This window comes from Guyanagaster necrorhizus, assembly GCF_019112545.1.
Source record: "Guyanagaster necrorhizus MCA 3950 unplaced genomic scaffold BT62scaffold_2, whole genome shotgun sequence".
Taxonomy (NCBI): Eukaryota; Fungi; Basidiomycota; class Agaricomycetes; order Agaricales; family Physalacriaceae; genus Guyanagaster; species Guyanagaster necrorhizus.
Genome location: NW_025064881.1, coordinates 411,628 through 429,864, shown reverse-complemented (window position 1 = coordinate 429,864; position 18,237 = coordinate 411,628). Strand labels below are relative to the sequence as shown.

General features: G+C 46.1%; 9 protein-coding genes across 9 annotated transcripts in view; 4 read left to right on the top strand and 5 right to left on the bottom strand.

Annotated features, from left to right (window-relative positions):
* Nucleotides 1-262, bottom strand: part of BT62DRAFT_915630 (uncharacterized protein) — a gene marked incomplete at both ends in the record, with an annotated part of 1,300 nt that extends 1,038 nt beyond the window's left edge. The window contains 2 exons of the mRNA XM_043183954.1: nt 55-96; nt 151-262. Of these exons, the coding sequence (XP_043045307.1) occupies nt 55-96; nt 151-262 (154 nt within the window). The remainder of the gene's footprint in view (nt 1-54; nt 97-150) is intronic.
* A 2,380-nt stretch (nt 263-2,642) lies between these two features.
* On the top strand, nt 2,643-3,113 carry BT62DRAFT_266193 (uncharacterized protein). Its single transcript, XM_043180298.1, has 4 exons — nt 2,643-2,719; nt 2,786-2,821; nt 2,875-3,052; nt 3,105-3,113. The coding sequence occupies exons 2-3, from the start codon at nt 2,801-2,803 to the stop codon at nt 3,007-3,009; spliced, it is 156 nt and encodes a 51-aa protein (XP_043045306.1). The 5' UTR covers nt 2,643-2,719; nt 2,786-2,800; the 3' UTR covers nt 3,010-3,052; nt 3,105-3,113.
* Nucleotides 3,114-3,235: 122 nt separating this feature from the next.
* BT62DRAFT_925984 (uncharacterized protein) lies at nt 3,236-4,348 on the top strand. Its single transcript, XM_043184928.1, has 5 exons — nt 3,236-3,328; nt 3,358-3,474; nt 3,531-3,585; nt 3,641-3,824; nt 3,867-4,348. The coding sequence occupies exons 1-5, from the start codon at nt 3,265-3,267 to the stop codon at nt 4,284-4,286; spliced, it is 840 nt and encodes a 279-aa protein (XP_043045305.1). The 5' UTR covers nt 3,236-3,264; the 3' UTR covers nt 4,287-4,348.
* BT62DRAFT_999505 (uncharacterized protein) lies at nt 4,328-4,876 on the bottom strand (the record flags this gene model as incomplete). The annotated part of the gene is made up of 3 exons (XM_043190818.1): nt 4,328-4,585; nt 4,633-4,716; nt 4,769-4,876. 3 exons carry the CDS (start codon nt 4,874-4,876, stop codon nt 4,328-4,330), a joined length of 450 nt encoding a protein of 149 aa, XP_043045304.1.
* A 285-nt stretch (nt 4,877-5,161) lies between these two features.
* BT62DRAFT_977642 (cytochrome P450) lies at nt 5,162-7,194 on the top strand (the record flags this gene model as incomplete). The annotated part of the gene is made up of 8 exons (XM_043189291.1): nt 5,162-5,367; nt 5,422-5,570; nt 5,610-5,738; nt 5,838-5,851; nt 5,900-6,089; nt 6,350-6,404; nt 6,706-6,831; nt 7,113-7,194. The coding sequence occupies 8 exons, from the start codon at nt 5,162-5,164 to the stop codon at nt 7,192-7,194; spliced, it is 951 nt and encodes a 316-aa protein (XP_043045303.1).
* Nucleotides 7,195-8,277: 1,083 nt separating this feature from the next.
* BT62DRAFT_959698 (uncharacterized protein) lies at nt 8,278-10,305 on the top strand. The gene is made up of 10 exons (XM_043188513.1): nt 8,278-8,788; nt 8,851-8,919; nt 8,966-8,984; nt 9,035-9,309; nt 9,360-9,462; nt 9,509-9,702; nt 9,755-9,793; nt 9,846-9,998; nt 10,052-10,153; nt 10,209-10,305. Exons 1-9 carry the CDS (start codon nt 8,618-8,620, stop codon nt 10,085-10,087), a joined length of 1,059 nt encoding a protein of 352 aa, XP_043045302.1. The 5' UTR covers nt 8,278-8,617; the 3' UTR covers nt 10,088-10,153; nt 10,209-10,305.
* A 707-nt stretch (nt 10,306-11,012) lies between these two features.
* Nucleotides 11,013-12,653, bottom strand: BT62DRAFT_880958 (uncharacterized protein; the record flags this gene model as incomplete). Its single annotated transcript, XM_043182647.1, has 9 exons — nt 11,013-11,143; nt 11,194-11,319; nt 11,372-11,508; nt 11,566-11,726; nt 11,781-11,841; nt 11,892-12,083; nt 12,140-12,254; nt 12,302-12,458; nt 12,513-12,653. The coding sequence occupies 9 exons, from the start codon at nt 12,651-12,653 to the stop codon at nt 11,013-11,015; spliced, it is 1,221 nt and encodes a 406-aa protein (XP_043045301.1).
* A 118-nt stretch (nt 12,654-12,771) lies between these two features.
* BT62DRAFT_999502 (uncharacterized protein) lies at nt 12,772-14,373 on the bottom strand (the record flags this gene model as incomplete). The annotated part of the gene is made up of 5 exons (XM_043190817.1): nt 12,772-12,909; nt 13,353-13,472; nt 13,522-13,722; nt 13,780-13,818; nt 14,248-14,373. The coding sequence occupies 5 exons, from the start codon at nt 14,371-14,373 to the stop codon at nt 12,772-12,774; spliced, it is 624 nt and encodes a 207-aa protein (XP_043045300.1).
* A 1,188-nt stretch (nt 14,374-15,561) lies between these two features.
* Nucleotides 15,562-17,678, bottom strand: BT62DRAFT_881239 (cytochrome P450; the record flags this gene model as incomplete). The annotated part of the gene is made up of 11 exons (XM_043182661.1): nt 15,562-15,637; nt 15,703-15,855; nt 15,948-16,073; nt 16,128-16,209; nt 16,266-16,455; nt 16,503-16,516; nt 16,575-16,680; nt 16,729-16,844; nt 16,901-17,049; nt 17,107-17,422; nt 17,483-17,678. 11 exons carry the CDS (start codon nt 17,676-17,678, stop codon nt 15,562-15,564), a joined length of 1,524 nt encoding a protein of 507 aa, XP_043045299.1.
* Between the last annotated feature and the right edge of the window lie 559 nt (nt 17,679-18,237).

Genomic DNA, 18,237 nt, shown 5'->3' with positions numbered 1-18,237 from the left:
TATATAACTGTGTTTATCTCAGCTTAAATAGTATAGCAGATATATTTCACTCACAGATATTCCAAAGTGTAACAGCAACAATTCCAGTATATATTCCTATATAAAGTTATAATAAGTACAAATATCACAAGTTTAAATAAATCTGCATACCATTTAATAGAGAGCACAGTATTATTGAATTCAAGTCAGCATTGAAGCCTTGAGACATGAAAGCTTTGTTTGCATCAGTAAGATCTGATGGTATATTAATCTGAGTGACCATTGGAGAAGTATGGGTGAAGGTAGAAGGCAAGCAAGAGGCTTAGAGAGAGTAGTTAGTAGATATGATACACATTAAATCTCTTCTTATATAGCATGCAGTGACACAGTAAAAACTAATAATAAAGCATCAACAAAGTATCAACACTGCATATTAAAAAGATGATCATTTTAAAATATCATCATGAAAAACAAGTTTCAGATTTATTTGATTATAACATGGTAAAAAACTGATACTGATATATCAACTACTGTATATAATTCTTTATCAGAAAAAGATGCACTTTGAAAATCAACAGATGATAAAAATATATAATCATCTTACTCTTATTATATATTTTGCAATGTGTAAAGATTTCTAGCTGAAATATATACTTTGAAGGAAAGATTTAAAGTCTGTCTAGCTGCAAGAGTGATTTTTGATATGCCAATATAAATTTCTACATATAGTAGACACTTATTTTATTGGACATTAATACTTTAAAAATTTATATATTATTTAGAAGTGCTTAGTTACCATCAGCATTATATTCTGAGCAGGTAGCCAACTCAGCAGATACTATCAAATGAATAGACAGATTGCTCAAATAGTCAGCCTAGCAAATGCTATTAATGGATAGAAATTTTTCTATGATCGGCTAAATTAGACAGATCAGAAATACTTTGACCCCCAAATAGATTGTCCTATAGGTTCTTAAAAACAGTATAGTAACCAAGTATCCTATATATATAGTACTTAGACTTGTGCATGTCACAACAATATGATTTTGATAGTATGGCTTCGTCAGTTACCTTCTACCTGGCAAATAAAGTAAGAGTCAGAGATGATGTCAAACTCATAAAATTTGACAGACCTTTGAGGTGTCTTTTATCAGTGTGCAGCATATGAAGGGACTATGAGACATAAGTTGTCCTTCGCTGCATGACAAGATTTGCTTCAAGCATAGGCACGATCAAAGCGAACCTCAAGATCTGTCAATTATAGTGTTGTGTGCAGCAGGATACAGCAGGGACGGTCAGTGTTTGATCCCAAGCAGAGTTACATTGATATGGGTTTGCTGACATAAGCTGTTCGTCGGTATCATCTGGAAGTATTGCGAAATGCTTCAACAAAACTGGCATGCCTATGGAATGATAAGGACGACGGCAGATTTTAAGGTGCACATACGCACCTGCTTTGATAATCCCAAGTTACGATACCGTTCTTCTGGCCTTACGGCGAGACAGGTTCGAAGTCCAGCATCCGCAGCGACGTCGAAGAGACAAGTCGCCATGGCACACCCCACTTCAGGCCCCAGTATATGGATTGACCTCACGAGATACTACCTGTGAGATGGTAAGGAACCACAGAGTAAAGCCAAGGAAGAAAAGAAGACCTGACCTGTCTGCAGCGTCACGACTCAAAAATGCTGCAAACTGACATTATCTCCTCGTTTCCAACATACCTATGGATACCTAAAGCTACAAAAAAAAATACAGACGTGACCTTCCGTAATATGCTTCTTGCAACGATGACGGCTAGTGCGAAAAAGCACCGATTGCTGTTGCATTCAAGAACCGACATTTCTTCGTTGGAATTTTCGGGTGGCGTTTTGAGTGAAATTCCTGGTTAGGGCCACCGCGCGTTGGATACATGTGGATTACATTCATCGTAGCTGCCTCGCACCGTTCAAGAGAGGGAAGACCGCTAACGGCGTGTAAACTGTAAGCGTAAGGGTGATACGCTGAAGCCTGCCCTAAATTCCACGTGACTACGTTTCGTATCCGCTAGATCTTCCGCATAATGGCCGACGCCGAACATGAAGTTTTTACTCTGCATAGAATCCAAGAGGAATATCTGAAGCTAGAAAAAGACTATCATCGCATGCTTCAAGATGTTTATCAAGTCGATCGCAACGGGAAACATATCCCTGTCATTATGCATTCTCCTGTCACCAATGCCCTCGACAAAATCCAATCCATCCCCTTTCTTTCATTTCCTTTGACATCATCGGGGATTAACTGCTCTCTCAGATATAAAGACAAAATTCAAGACGGTCTCACGTTTGACACACTCGTTGCACCTGATGTTGATGCTATTATGCTCGACGCATCGCAGAGACCATCCTATGACCAAGGTATGGGCTCTGTTTTTAGCCGTCTCGGAATTATAACTGAACACTTCTACCAGACGATCAGACGGGTATTGACGCAAATTACCACAATGGCTGCGAATTTACCGCCGACAAGATTGAAGGTAGGAGCTTGTGGACGGACGACTTCCGCAACGCCCATCGCCGGCGCTCTCGATAAAATACAGACCTATCCTTTCGTTTCGTTCACTCTGGAACGAGACAAATTGCTATCTCGAAAACCGAGTTTCTGGATGGGACGAGGCTTCTACTGTCAAATTTTGGTACGCTCACTGCATCTGATGTAGGAACTATCCTTGACGCATCACAACCTTCATCCTTCGGGAAAGGTACACCACCTTCGTCCGCCTTTCTCATTGGCACTCTTCGCTCACCATTGTATCATCTTCCCCTAGGTGGTCAAACTATCTATGACACGAATTATCACAGAGGTCGCGAAATAATCTTGGAGAACTTGGAAGTTTACGCTAAAGATCGTGAACAGAGCCTTATGAACAAGATTAAACGGTCCCTTCTTTCTACATTGTTCGTCGGTAAAAGCATAGAACTTGCCTTGTACAAGTTGGCACTGTACAAGAAAGGAGGAAATTTTGACTGGCACCGTGAAATTCGTTTCTGAGTTCCATTTGTCCGGATGCACAGACTAACTACAAATCAATAAGGTGAATTATACAGTAATACGGATTACGCTGGAAATGATGCTCAAAGTGGCAGCGCTATATTTCGGAGGTGGGATGTTTGTATTGAACGACTTATCTTCATACGGATCGTGGTTTACGAGACTAGGAATAATGTTTCGGAGCAGCTATAATTTTGCCTAGTGTTGTTGATGGTTCCGAGCCGACATCGCTTCTGACTTAACGTTCTGGTGAATATGCAGACTATCACATTTGACGCGTCAAAGCCTCGAACACCCGGCACTCCTTTCAAGGATCCGAGTCTCCAAGTCCCATCTTGGGCGTCGGAGACAGGATCGGCTCCGGAGACACTTGTATCGTTGAGAATTTGCTTGCAGATGACTTGGCTGGCATCGCTTTCGAGAGTTTGAAGCGCGAAGTGCATTGGCATACGATGTTTCATAGAGGTTAGCTGTTGTAAAAGTTGAAGTGACATTGAGACGCTAAGGGGGGGAATTGGCAGGGGGTGAAGTTCCGCGACTTGTCGCTGTGGAAGGAGTCCTCGAAGAAGACGGGAGGTTTGTTATAAAATGTTCCTGTCTGGCCCTTTTTGACTGACTGTTGTGTCACCAGCTTCCCACTCTACCGCCACCCCGCTGACGAATCTCCTCTTCTCCGTCCATTCATGCCTACCATTTCCCTCATTGCCCAAGCTGTTTCAAAGCCAGTAAACCACCCCGTTAACCACGCTCTGATACAGCACTATCGTAGCGGGGACGATTATATCTCCGAGCATTCTGATAAAACTATCGATGTCGTCTGAGGTTCCAGCATCGTGAACGTCAGCATCGGCGCCCAGCGCGTGATGTTTCTGCGCAGGAAAAAAGATCTCTCTCCTACGAAATGTGCTCAGCGTATCCCGCTACCGCATAATTCTATGTTTGTTATGGGGCTTAACACGAATCGCGAGTGGCTGCATGGTATTCATCGAGACAACCGTCCGGTGAAGACTAAGAGCGATGTCGAGACTGCTTTTGGAGGCGAGAGAATTAGCTTGACGTTTAGGCATATTGGCACTTATTTGACGAACGATTCGAGCTTGATTTATGGGCAAGGGGCTGTCGGAAAGACGAGAAATTTGGCGAAACCAGTAGTTAATGGGGTACCCGAGGAGTCTCAAAAGTTGATTGATGCGTTTGGGAAGGAGAATCACGAGAGCTTATTCGATTGGGATGAGGCTTATGGGCAGGGATTTGATGTCGTGAATTATACAGTGTGATATCCACAGGAGTTCTTCCCGTGTAACTAGTAGATGTACGTCTAATATCTTGTTTCAACACCTTTCCAAGCTTGCTCCCCGCCATTATCTATCATCCACCTCGCAGTATCGATTAGTGTCTCTTCCGGCGATCTGAACTTCATGTCAAGTGCTCTTTCAGTCTCACTGCTATCGATGGTGAACACGGGCGTGTTGACAAGATCCACTGGCACAGAAGACAATAAGTGTGCGCGTTCAGGAAACTCCTTGGCAAAAATTGATACGAATTCCGACGGAAAAATAGAAACGTTAGAGCAGCCCTACGACATTTAAATTGATTGTAAGACTCCTGATGTGCAGCGCTTACTAGAACAAATCGACGTCCGTTGGCTTCATCTTTTTCGACGGCGCGCACGAAAGTCGTGCACAGGTCTCGAATGTCGACCAAAACCTAGTAGAGGAAGCCATGTGAGAACATCAGGAAGGGCAGGTGCAAAGCTCACAGGGCCTCCAGATGTAGTTTGGAAATTCCAGTTGGCACAAAAAAGCGGCCCGGCTAGCCCTACTTCGTTTTTAGTCGACCAGTCAGACTCAGAGCAAAAGTTGTACATTGGTTAGAGTTGTTGTTAATACCGAAAGGATCATGGCCGTGGGTCGCACCACATCCTCGATGTGCCCACTGAGAAAGAATGGCTCACTTTCGCTAAATGGGGAAACAAATACGGTATACTTTTCATCATTTATCCAACATCATTACTTACTCAGTTTTTCATCAGGCGACATAATTTCGGTTTCCATCTTTGGGCGGCACCTGGTTGTCGTAAATTCTACTCAGACGGCTATCGACATACGGGACAAAAAAAGTTCTATCTACTCAGATAGGACCGGTCGGCGGAATGGGCGGTGAGCTTGTCGGATGGAAAAAGTCTCTCGCTCTTATGCCATATGGAGCGCGTTTTCGAAACCACCGTCGGTTAGCCCATCAGCTTTTCGGCAGCAACGCGACCATGAAGCGATTTCTGCCGATGTTGGAGCAGGAGACGCGTCGTTGTCTGAACAGGATCGTCACTGCACCCGAAAGCCTTTCTGAACATATCCGGAAGTGAGTCTGGTTGGCTCCGTCGGAAGTGCCATTGATAATTGACGGAGTAATAAGGACTGCCGCAGCCGTAATTCTGCAAATCTCGCATGGATACATGATCCAAGAGAAGGATGACCCATTCGTGGAGCTGGCTGAACGAACGGTGAACCAATTGTCCCTCGCAGCGACATCTGGCGGCTTCTTAGTCGACCTTATTCCAATCCGTAGGCTTTGACGCTTCCTAAGATCCTCTCTGCATCTAGGAAGCTCCATAAGCCGCATCTCAGACTGGTTTCCTGGAGCTGGATTCAAACGGACCGATGGAGCGTGGGCTTCAGCACTGAACGAATTCGTGGAAAAGCCACATAACTATGTAAAGCAAGAAATTGTTAGTGGAATATTATCTTATACCTAGCTGTAGCGACTCTATACGCCGGTCAGCGAACCATTCATTAATTCCGACTCTCTATAATTCCTCCCGTTTTCTGTAGGTGGAGCTGACACAGTAAGTTCCTCTTTCCTCATTCAATGTTCGACCTGATCATAGATTCAGACCGTCCCATCTATCTACACTTTTTTTAAAGCGATGCTTCTATATCCCGACGTACAGGCAAAGGCACAAGCCGAGATCGACGCGGTGATCGGGGATGGGAGGTTACCTCGATTCGATGACCGAGAGCACCTCCCGTATGTCAATGCACTAGCGCTCGAAGTCACCCGATGGCACACCGTAGCACCTGCAGGTCAGAATTGAACACATGCATTTTTTCCGCAGTTTTTCACCACGTTTTGGTACCTAGGCCTTTCCCATTGTGTTACTGATGTTCAATTCGGTTATTTCATTCCGAAGGGTTCCTTGGTCATCGCGAACATCTGGTATGAAAGTGTCAATCCCGTTTGAAACCTGACCTAATGTGCATACCCATTGACAGGAGAATGCTTCATGATCCTGAGGTATATGATCAGCCATTTGAGTTCAAGGCAGAGAGATTTATCTGAACAGAGATCAAGGAGCCTGAATTTGATCCTAATAAATTGGCATTTGGATTCGGCCTATGGTAATTCCTCTGCACGGATCTGAGTGTGCATTTGGTTTATTATAACCTTTGCAGGATTTTCTGGAATTTAGGTGGGCTCAGAAGGAAGGTATATTCCGTCATACAGAGTAGGGACAGTGGGGGTTCCGAGTCAAGTCGATAGGGTACGAAAATGTCAATGTATAAGGTAAGCAGTAAATATATATATATAAATAGAATGTGACAATTAAGCCATGAAAACCAAATCTCAACAGGATTTGCCCGGGTATGGTTTCTCAGGCACATGCCACCGAAGATTCATATTGATCAAGAATCCAGGAAGGGTTCTAGCCGACGCCTCGATATTTATTTCATGTGCTATGGTGTTAGCGGTCTTCAACATCTCGAAATATTCTGAAAATGGCATTGTTTTTGAGCCGGACACAGAGAATACCTCAGGGACTATCAGGTAAGACACGAGCTTCCTCGTGTCATGGCATGGTGTTTCTCAAAAGGCGTATCTTGAAGCCGTTGTCGGGCAGACGACCAAATAAAACGGGAACTGGACGACGTTCTCAGACTAGGTTGGTTACGAGTTGAGAAGCTCGAAAAGAGGGTGACGATAGAGACACGGAAATCAAGGCGAGTACGGCACGCAAGCTGTGAAAAAGAAGGTCAGGAGACAAAAGTGGAGAAAAAGTTGTCGGTATAGACCTACCTCTGGCAAGAAGAGTAAATGTTTTCATTTAGCCATCCGGCGTCGTTCAAGTGCACGATAAAAGCTAGGAGCGAGAAGGCTTTAGAACTCATCAATGAGGAAAGGTCTGTGTGAAGGAATGCCGATTTAATCACAGACCTACCAACAGTGAAGGACTTATTATCTGCTGCCGGCATTTTTATTTTGTCCATGTAGAAGCTACCGTTGATACGGACTGTTCTAAGACAGAACGTTATCCTGATGTTCATGTTTCAAGAATCACAAAGCCCGGATCAGAGACGTAAATGATATCGCGGATTAAGTACCAAGTGTCACGAGCCGCCTTACCGGTACACCGGTCCGTACCAAGGGCCGAGCATACCGCCAGGAAGAATTTACTTCCGGAGCCGCAACTTAAACTTAGACTACGATTTATCGTCTTCGTATGTTTCTGTGGCCCAAAACCACAGCCATCTTTCTCATAATTCACAGTATAAATACGTTGTAGTCCCTAAAGCGCTGTTTATTCAGATTATTTGCCACGAGCTGGCCGTTGTTTCCGTCTTCTCGCCGCCTCCAAATTCTACATGATAATCGAAGGCCAAGAAGTGGTCTCTTGGACTGCGCTAGAAGTCAACGACGTGGCCGGGACAAGATTTCCGCTGCCCTGGACCGCGTTTCGTATATATCTTACCAACCGAGCTGTCTATTCCCGACCGCTCATGATCTCCTCGGAATCTCGAGGTTATGTGTTGCAAAGCCTTGGCGCTGATGGATCCATCATGGAACGGCAGATAAGGTAATGCGCATCTCAAGAGGACTACAACATCTGGACACCACAGAAAATGTCTGCTGGATATCCAGAACAGCGACAAAAAAGGACTCCCTCAAAGACCCTCTTTAAAATTAATTTCCATTGCCTACGGCTGTAGCAAAAGCTTGAAAATTGAACGAACCACCCACCCCGGCGGTCCCATGCGCGGTCTCCGACCATTATTGCCCTTTACTGTGTTCATCCATGAACTCTATGCGCCATAGTTCAGCCTTCTCCGCCGATGATAGAGTAAAAGGCAGTCTTGGACGTACCTCATTATTTCCGTCTCCTTTTCCGAGATTCGTCCATAAATTGATGCTCACTCAATATTTCTACAGGGTACGTCCAACGTGCTTCTCATAGACGTGCCCAATGCACGGATGATATCCCCCGGGTCCTATATTCCTCTGTCCTTAGCCAGGGCGATCATACTTCTGAGGTGGTGCAGCTTCAGGTTATCCAAAGCACGTCATGCTGGAACGGGATTTACTTCTTAACACGGGAAGGTTGACGCGTTGCGAGGAGTGCTGAAAGTGCGGCACAGGCTTTTCGTACGAACACGCCTTTACGAAGAGAATCTTTCCCTCTGACAAAAATTACGGTCCTGTACGAGTATATCGAGAACGGAGCTAATAATCAATGCTTGGAACGTCAACAGAGCTGCGGGTTTTATTCTATTGGTTACACTAGTATGGTATAAAATGAAGCATCGAGAAGAGCCCTCTCTCTTGAAGCACAACAGCTATGTTGTTCTCGTTTTTCCTTGTTTCGATCCCCATCGTTCTTGCTCAGCAGCATAATGCCGAACCGACTGTCGATGGGTCGTGTGATGACGGCTGGCAGTCGTTCCCAAATGTCACTGATGCTACTGCATATCCGAACTGGATTATAGATGAAGAACTGGGAGCTTATATGGTGCTTACTTTCCTGCCTTTGGTTCCTTTATCAGGCCGGTGACACAAACTCGTAATGCTTAGCCTGTATACCAAACTACCGGTCTCAACGCGTCCGAAGTTACAAGAGCAGTTATCATCTTACACGGAAAGGTCAGCCATGTTCTTACTCCACGACCCGAGCTGACGTTGTTGCAAGGAGAGAACCTGTTGGACCGGTGGGTTTCGTCCGTCTACGAAATCATGCTTGCGTCATAACCCGAACCAGATTGGAATGCGGCAAACAATGCACTATACAATGCCACCTACGACGATTCTACCATCGAGCGCGACGAGATATCTATCTTGAGCCCATGCTTTTTTGACGAGGATGACTTGGAAGCGGGCGCAGCGCAAGACGGCCAGCTCCTGTGGGGAAAAAGGACATGGATGAGCGGACATCGTAATGTCGCACCGGACTCAATATCCGACTTCAGCAGCTTTGATGTTCTCGATGCCTTGGTGGACTATTATATGAACACGACTCTCTACCCTAATTTGAAGGTGAGGTTTCTGCCTTCGCTATCTGCCATCTGCTAAGTATACATTTCCAGGTTGTCGTCGTTGCGGGTCATTCAGCTGGTGGTCAAATGAGTCAGCGCTATGCTGCCTTGAGGATATCAACTGAGAATGATGATCAGCTACATTTCTGGATAGGTAAGTCCATCATACGACAAGACTCTTATTATTTACACACGTGTAGCCAATCCGGCATCACTATTGTGGTTAACGTCGGATCGTCCGGTTCCCAACGACGACTGTAAAGGGTTTGACAGGTACAAGTATGGGTTGGCTTCCAAATACCCCGCATATGCAACTGCGAACGCAAGGGTTCTCGGAAGAGAAGGCATCATCGAGAGATACAATGGGCGCACACTTAATTATGCCTGGGGGCTGGTGAGTGATAGTTGTACGATCCCGGAAAGGCGCCAAAAGTATACGTTTTCAGAAAGATAATGGCGATGGGGATACCCGTTGTCAAGCAATGGTAAATTCTCCTCTTCATTCACTTTTTTACAATGATAAATGGCTCCTCACAGACTCAGGGAAGCACTCATCTAAAAAGGGGCAAGAATTTTGTTTCGATGCTGGAGGATATGGGTGGTATACCTAATCTCACCACTATTGATTGGGTACCCAAGGTACGCCATGACACCGAGAAAATGATGGCAAGCGATGCAGGTGTCGATAAAGTGAGTGCATACATTTGGCGAACCCATTCCAGTAATGATTCATGGTTGGGCAGTTGTTCCGGTATATGGGAAATAGCACGGACGCTTAGTCTTGGCATTCAACTGGAGGGTCGATTCGGAAACTATTGCTAAAACCATTGCCAAGACACGTTCAGGTGACAATACATGACAAGCAAAAGTTTGAAAATGGAGGTACTGACGTTGTTTCAGGGTGGCGTTATGGATCACTTTAACAACGCTGTTACGCAGTTTACATTGTACCCCAAATATCCCCTCTCTCGATGTTTGGGAGAAAAAACACGTAAACATGTGAAACATGTCCATCCGCAAGTTAAGCGCGCTGGAAAACGACACCGCAACTAAAGACTTGGTAATCCAACAATCAACGACTGAATATTTTTCGAGACAGTTGAAGAGCTCGACACCAGCAATTTCGACCGAGGATATATCGGACGAAAAGAAAATTGCGTCTCAGTTTGGAGTTGATGCTCTACAACTCCGAGTCGGAAATGTCAATGACATTTTGACGTTGTCGTTATTGACAGTATCTGGTGGTAAATCGATTGTGACATTCTAAGAGGTTAGAGGTTAGAGAAATCGGTATATGATCCCAATAAAGAACACCGACACCGCTGTTCTAACACTGTAAAGTATCACAGACCATAACAATACCGTGCCGCTGTGATATCCGCCAGGTGCGAACTGGGGACGTCTGTCTCACGGACTTGATACAGTTACGAGGCCATAAAGGAAGCAAGTGGATGAGGGATCGTAAGAATAATTCAGGTGAGTGAATAATCAATCCGGAGACATCCAGTTTTACTTGGAACCAAGAGGTGGTAGCCGTTTGCAATCAGGACTAATATTCAGCGAAGATGAAGTTCAAGGAAGGACTCACCCCCCAAGGTCATAAATGAGCTTCGGGCTAAACAACTGCTGAGTAAGTATCATTACCATAGACCTCTATTAGAGAAAAGGAGTAAAAGTAAATATAAATAAAATGCTCTAGCCGATTCAAGCTTTAACCTCCGCCTCTTGTGCCCGCCACCGGGCAACAGTTTTTCTTCGCATCAGCCACTGGAACAGCGGTATGGTGATCATGGATATCGCAGTCCACGCTATCAGAATACCAAATTGCATTCCGACTAATGAAAAATATAAGAATCACCTCACAATACAGGGTATGACCACTCACGTTGATTCTTCGTTCCAAATATGATTGTTCTCACAGCACACGACAGGTTATAAAATGGGAACGCGTATCCATAGCGGTATAAATGGGGGAGGACGTCAATGGGCATGAAGCACACCGAGACGTTGACTATGCTCATGTGTTAGAAAAGTTTCAAACAGCCGGAAGGTCAACTACTCACTAATAATCCAGAATATCATAAAGAAAGCGACGAATCTCAAAGTCATAAGGGTCATCATGGCCTCAAGCGCCAGCCCCACCGCCAGCATCCCAACGAAGTTTGCCATCCAGAAAACGAGGAAGCCGGCGGGTCCCAATCTGCATGAGTCTATATTAGGGGGGCAATAAGAGGAAGAGAGGAGGACAGAAACTCACACTCTGGAGAAGTTTACTTGGAAGGCTCGGCTAAGCAGCGAATAAAATAGTGACAGCGAAAAATATGCGATGAAACTAGAGGATATCCGGACCCTAATAAGGGAGCCCGTCGTTAATGATTTCTCTAGACCCGATAGTTCACGAGCAGCAGCGCAGAAATTCTAGTTGGCCGTACTTTCAGGTAGCGATTCAAAAGACTGTGAAGGAAGACATACCACGATGAAGAATGACAACACAAGCACATAGATGAGACCGACGAAGGTGATGGCGCTAGCACTACAAGGGCTGTCAGAAGGCATAACCTCTGAAAACAAAAGGCTACATACACAGGTATATCAAAAGGGCGCAAGTTGTTGATGGTATAACCGATGGGCTCTGTTAAGACTTGAGGCGCGGTTGTCGATATTGAAGCCAGAACGCTCGACGACGACGATCCGACTTGCTGAAGAAAGGATTGGGCAAAGGCCTGAGAGATTGCGGCTAGCGTTGTTTGCACAGATGGGCGTATTAGAGAACGGCTTAAAGGAAAGAACGTGAGATGGCAGGATGTAACGAGAAGTTGATTACTACGCACTATGCATTTTCGTTGCGTGCTTCAACAGCATAAACAGTGATTGCTTCAGAGCCGTCATATGAAGAATTTACTGAGGAAACAGCATATTGTAGTGCGGTCGTCGCGTTGGAATTGACTAACCAGAAAGTGAGCAGGGCGAAATCAAAGAAAATTAGGTCTTACCAACAACGGCAATCCAAGTCTTCTGTTCAACGACTAGATTCGCAATCTCCTCCACACTAGAGAACTCACTCGATGGGCGTTCTGTCCAAGTTACTTTCGACGATGACGACACAAGGCCTCGTACGATCGCATTTCCCACTGTCGATCCATCAAAGTCCTACCGCAACGTTCAACCGGAGAATACTAAATAGACTAAGGACAAGGTACTCACCACAACCCAACCCTGCAAAGTATGAGCTGGCAATTTCCACAGGGCACCCCAGTATATTGAAAACACACAAAACATAACAACGGTCATAGCCACTGTTCCACTGGCGACAATCTTCATATACAGACTCCGTGCTGCCTTCATCGAAGCAGATTTATCGGTGAATTGCGACGAGTACATGGTTGGACACTCCTCATTTTTGAGGGATGAGGTTCGCGTTAGAGCTGACTCCATGCTGTGAAGTCGGACCATCAACCCCCCACTAGCCCAGTTCGGACATGCTATAAGCATTCTCTGGTGGTCGAGGCTCTGTCCTAGAATGGGCATCACCACCGGCTAGCGACGAAATAAGGATGACGTTACCCCGTATATCCGCGACCCGGACCATGTTCTTTGGAGACTAATTCCAAGATATCAAATGTCGGTTACTATATTCTAAATACAAATATACCCGACAAACCGGCAAGAAAGGGGCCTGAGGACAGGCACCTCCGCGTTTTAGTAGATTGTTTACTAGTAGTCAATCAAAGGCGAACCAAAAAATTGATTGTCATGATATGTGAGAATCTAGAAGAGATAATTTGTGCCGGATTTTGAAAAAAAAAACGTCGAGTTTCTTAGTCAGGAGTTTGAACGAAAAAGCACAGCAGCATAACAGGCCGGTAGCGCCGTCCATGATCTACCTATCTTCCTCGCAATGATGAGGGACAATCGTGTGCCCATGGTGGTGAAATGGAAAGGAGTGATCACGTCATAGCACATCATCAATTTGGTTCCTCGGATAAAAGCTTCCGCGGAACATCAAGTCACTTTGTGGGAATACTACTGCTACTGAACATTCACCAATTGGGTAGAAACTTTGTCGATTAAGTACCTGGTGGCTTTGGTTTTCATTGCCGTCGACTTAGTTGACGGGCCACTAGTTTTCTTCGACTGGGACTCGCCACCAGCAGTATCCGTAGACTGTTTCGGCGGATAGTCTGAGTCAGAAGACTTGACAACACGAAACTACCTTATCCTCCCCATTCTCTTCATCATTCCAAACTAGACTTCCCACCTTGACATCACCATACACCATCATAGAAAGGTTGTTCGCCGTCCTCGCAGCAGCAGCAGGTATCTGGTGATCCCAGGTAAATCTGACGTCAAAGGTGTCGCCAGCTTGAGCTCCAGTTGCGAGATAAAATCGTTGGAGCTGTTGGCCCCCCTCCGCCTACGTGGTTTGTTCAATCGTTTAGGAAGAAACAGCACTGCAAGGTGGTATTCATACGGCTGAAATACGGTTGTCGAGGGAGTGGCCGGGTATAATCTAATACCATCGAGGTAGGTACACATGGTCTTAATGAAGCAATTATCACTCACATCTTAACTCTAGATGTTCGTTGTCGCTGTGAAACTGTCCGTATACGGACAGTGGCATGGACACGGTACAGATTTGATATCAACCGTACCGTACCATAGGCAAGAATTTGGTACGGTGCAAGGAGTGTTACCCCCGAGAGTCGACGACGGCAGCAAGAAATTGGTGAAAGATCACAGCTTCTTGGGCGAACACATAGCGGGCCTACCGTGTGCACAGAACAACGTGTGTGGCCCAAGCTGATACTAGATACCACAGCGGGAGGTATCAAGCATCAGCCTAGTGAGGGCAAGCAGGAGATTGTCAGTCTGACCTGATGCATCAGTAGCCTGAACTCTAATCTGTTGGGACAGTTTCTCAGACGACAGTACCACTTACAAGGCGTTCACGCTTCACAACTAGGTGAGCAGATAGTGCGGCAACTTTAACACCCGAGGCACCCTTGATACCCGCGTTCATCAAGGAGTGATCCTTTCGGTATAATATAAGGATACCACCGCACATCCAAAGACCCATCTTCTTATTACAACATCAAAGAAAGGCACAGGCTCTCCGACAAATTTCTATCCAAGCTCATCGACGAACCCATAGCATGGTGCTTCCATCCCCTTCACTATACGCCTCCGAGATCGCCCTCTTCGTCACCAGCCAGCCCTCAAGAGAATGGCTGGCCAAAGCCAAGAAAGAGGCAGATGACGGGGACGAGTTCAGGACCGCAACTCTAACGCTCATCACAGGCGACTTTACCGGATGGTGCATCCTGAAGCTCGCCAAATACCTTGTCGACAACTTCGCTGGCCCAGAATGCCCAGTGGCTTGTGGTTCGTTCGCTGTAGCAGATGAAGAGAGCGAGGAGACGGATTCTCTCCTCTTGGTTGAGTTGAGTCCCGAGTACTTGCGCGGCGACCATAAAAAAAATCGGGATTGAAGGAACGATGCGGGCAGGACCAGAATGTGGAGTTGAACTGCCGATAATATTTCACGGTGGGATCAAAAGCATTGCTATCTTTGCAGGAGCGCCTGGAGAAATTCTGTGGATGAGGGGTCCGGGTGACGTTGAGCAGGGAGAGGGTTCCAACGCTTGATGAGAAAGTTTCCAGTGAAATAATTCAAAATCAAGTAGTGTGGGACTGAATATCAACACCGTGATACTGTGATTTCGACGTGCATCACTTTTCAGGTTCAAGATACCCTCGGCGCCGACTGTGGTTCGTGATAGAGCTAGAATCGCCAAAGAGACGCAGATTCGGGGGGGGGGGGTGAGAGTGGACAATGGCACAGAGGCAAACCGCAGTCCTAGTCCCAGTACCTGGGAAAGTCAAGGAAAAAGTGATATCTCTGACACTCGGAGGGATCGGTCCGAGCCACGCTTATCGGAGTTCAAAAATAAGAGCAGAGGATATGGCCTGAACCTGAATCATCCTCGAACTCGAAAGCTCCAGTACTGAAGCATGGTGGATACGAGTCGGACACCTCGACAACGTGAATGGTATCCATTTTCCAAGGGAGCGGGGGAGTTTGATGACTCGAGCTCGCACAACCATGGCATACTAGGGTTGAAAACCCGTAAATATTGGACAATCAGTATGACGTGCCGTAGCTTTCCTCTACTTACAAACGGAAAAGGCGCTTGTTCGGAAAATCGTTCTTCAGCGACGGCCTGTGATTAAATGGTCGACATTCATTCCTCAATCACATTTCTTCGTTGATGAGTCCTAAAGCCTTCCCGCTTCTCGCTTTGATCATACACTTGAACGGCGTCGGATGGCTAAATGAAAACGAGAAGTGCATTGAGAAATACTACTCCAAGACACGACGAAGCTACTTTCTTACCTGATAGACCCTGCGGTATGCTCCATGTCCGGCTCAAAAACAACGCCATTTTCAGAATATTTCGAAATGTTGAAGACCGCTAACACCATAGCACATGAAATAAATATCGAGGCATCCGCTAGAACCATTCCTGGATTCTTGATCAATACGCATCTTAAGCGAGCGCCTGAGAAACTATACCCGGGCAAATCCTGCAAAGGTTATAATAAACCAAATGAATAGTCAGGTATGTGCAGAGGTCTTACCGTCGTCCGAATCCAAACGCCAATTTATGGGGATCAAATTCCGGCTCCTTGATTTCCGTCCGGATAAATCTTTCTGGTCTGAACTCGAATGGCTGATCGTATACGGCAGGATCGTGAAGCATTTTCCTACCGACGGGTGTGTATATGAGATTAGGTTCCAAACGATTGACATCCTCATACCAGATGTTCGCATAGATCAATGATCCCTTGGGAATAAAATAACCGAATTGAACATCATCCTCAGTAACGCGGTGAGGAAGGCCTGGGCACGAAAAGGTGGTGAGGATCTAGGGTGATGTGAATGTATTCAATGCTAACCTGTTGGACCTACAGTGTGCCATCGGGTGACTTCGAGCGCTAGTGCATTGACATAGGGGAGGCGCTCCCGGTCGTCGAATCTCGGTAACCTGTCGTCCCCGACTACCGCGTCGATCTCGGCTTGTGCCTTTGCCTGTACGTCGGGATACAGAAGCATCGCTTTGAAAAAAGCGTAGATAGATGCGACGGTCTAATCCACTATCAGACCAAACACTGGAAGAATGAACCAAAACAGACAGTATCGGCCCCACCTATAGAAAACAGGTGAGGAGTTGAAAACAGCTGTAAATTAATGAATTGTTCACTGACCGGCGTACAGAGATCCTGCAAGCCATTTGATATCAGATTCTTCATCAGCATCCACCCCGCGCTCAAGCTGACTCAAGGTAAAAGAACGACGGGCCGTTCCAGCTGCCTGTACATCGTTGAGACACAACGCGGCATGAAATGTTATTCCACCTACCATTTCCTGTTTTACATAGTTATGTGGCTTTTCTATGAACTCGTTAAGTGTTGAGCCCCACTCCCGAGCGGTCTGTTTGAACCCAGCTCCAGGAAACCAATCTGGAATGCGGGTCACTATAGTACGGAGTTTTTCAGAACTGGAGAGAATTGTCAGATGAATTAAGACGTACAGATTGGAATAAGGTTGACTAAGAAGCCGCCTGAGGCCATTGCGAGAGAAAATTGCTTCAGTGTTCGTTCTGCCAGCTCCACAGATGGGTCATCCTCCTCTTGGATCATGTATCCATGCGAGATTTGCAGAATAATGGAACCGGCAGTCCTTATTACGCCGTCAGTTATCGGTACCACTTCCGACAGAGTGACCAGAGCGACTCACTTTCGGATATGTTTAGAAAGGTCTTCAGGGACAGTCAAGATCTTCTCCAGAGAACGACGCGTCTCCAGCTCCAACATCGGCAGAAATCGCTTCATGAACGCATTGTTGCCGAAGAGTTGATGCGCTAACCGACGCTGGTTGCGAAAACGCGCCCCATACGGCATAAGAGGGAGAGACTCCTTCCATCCGACGAGCTCGCCGGCCATTCCGACGACCGGTCTGTCTGAATAGATAGAACTTTTTTTGTCCAGTATGTTGACAGCCATCTGAGCAGAATTTATGATGACTAAACGCCGCCCAAGGATAGAAACCGAAGCTATATCACCTGACAAAAACCGAGTAAGTAAGGATCTCGGTGAAATGATGGAAAACACACCATATTTCTCTCCCCATTTTGCGAAGGTGAGCCATTCTTTCTCAGAGGGCATGTCGAGAAGGTTCCCGATGAACGGGAGCCCTCTCGGACCTGGAGGAAATTGCATAGCCCGGCGGTTTAGGCGGAAGAGGCGCCACGCAAGGACTAGACCAACGAGCGCGATCGCAATATCAAGAGTAACAAGAAAGCTTAACATTCTGAAAGGACTTTGTTTAATGACTTGGATGTAGAAACTGATCCTTATAAGGCCGTTCCTCATGTAAGGATTTCCCATCGGCGGTATTGAGATCCTGAACTGGGCAATCAGCAGACTACGTGAAGTGCGAGAGATCTTTCCGCGGCAAAGGTGAAAGGATGCCATTCATATTTCCCGGAGCTCATGTCGCCCGAGGTCCGGGGTCTACAACATATGTATTATGGACACTATAGGAGGCGTGGACTCCGAGGGAATCCCCGAGAAGTTTCGAGACCTGTAATAATAGTCAGGATTCAGAAAGTTCAAAGTTGGATATCGATGCTCACCATAGTTTCAACGAGTAATATGCCCAGAAACCCGAGGAGGAGAAAGACATCGTCCTGCCTAGTCCCAGCCTATCCAGTCGATGCACTTGTCTGGTTGCCGCGTTTTTAGAAATGTATACGCGCAGCATGGTTTTCGCAGACATTTACTAGTCTTGCTCTCTTCTAGGCAACCGCACCGTGTATCATGTAGAGGGGGGGTTAGTACCTTCAAGTGGAACTTGTGAGTTCCAGAA

Coding starts and splice junctions, on each gene's coding strand:
- BT62DRAFT_925984 (XM_043184928.1), top strand. CDS start 3,265: ATGCAGACTATCACATTTGACGCGTCAAAGCCTCGAACACCCGGCACT. Junction 3,586..3,640: donor GTCCTCGAAGAAGACGGGAG/GTTTGTTATAAA, acceptor TTGTGTCACCAG/CTTCCCACTCTACCGCCACC. Junction 3,825..3,866: donor CTGATAAAACTATCGATGTC/GTCTGAGGTTCC, acceptor ATCGGCGCCCAG/CGCGTGATGTTTCTGCGCAG.
- BT62DRAFT_959698 (XM_043188513.1), top strand. CDS start 8,618: ATGTTGTTCTCGTTTTTCCTTGTTTCGATCCCCATCGTTCTTGCTCAG. Junction 9,703..9,754: donor TTAATTATGCCTGGGGGCTG/GTGAGTGATAGT, acceptor ATACGTTTTCAG/AAAGATAATGGCGATGGGGA. Junction 9,794..9,845: donor ATACCCGTTGTCAAGCAATG/GTAAATTCTCCT, acceptor GGCTCCTCACAG/ACTCAGGGAAGCACTCATCT.
- BT62DRAFT_266193 (XM_043180298.1), top strand. CDS start 2,801: ATGACACGAATTATCACAGAG. Junction 2,822..2,874: donor TGACACGAATTATCACAGAG/GTCGCGAAATAA, acceptor GATCGTGAACAG/AGCCTTATGAACAAGATTAA.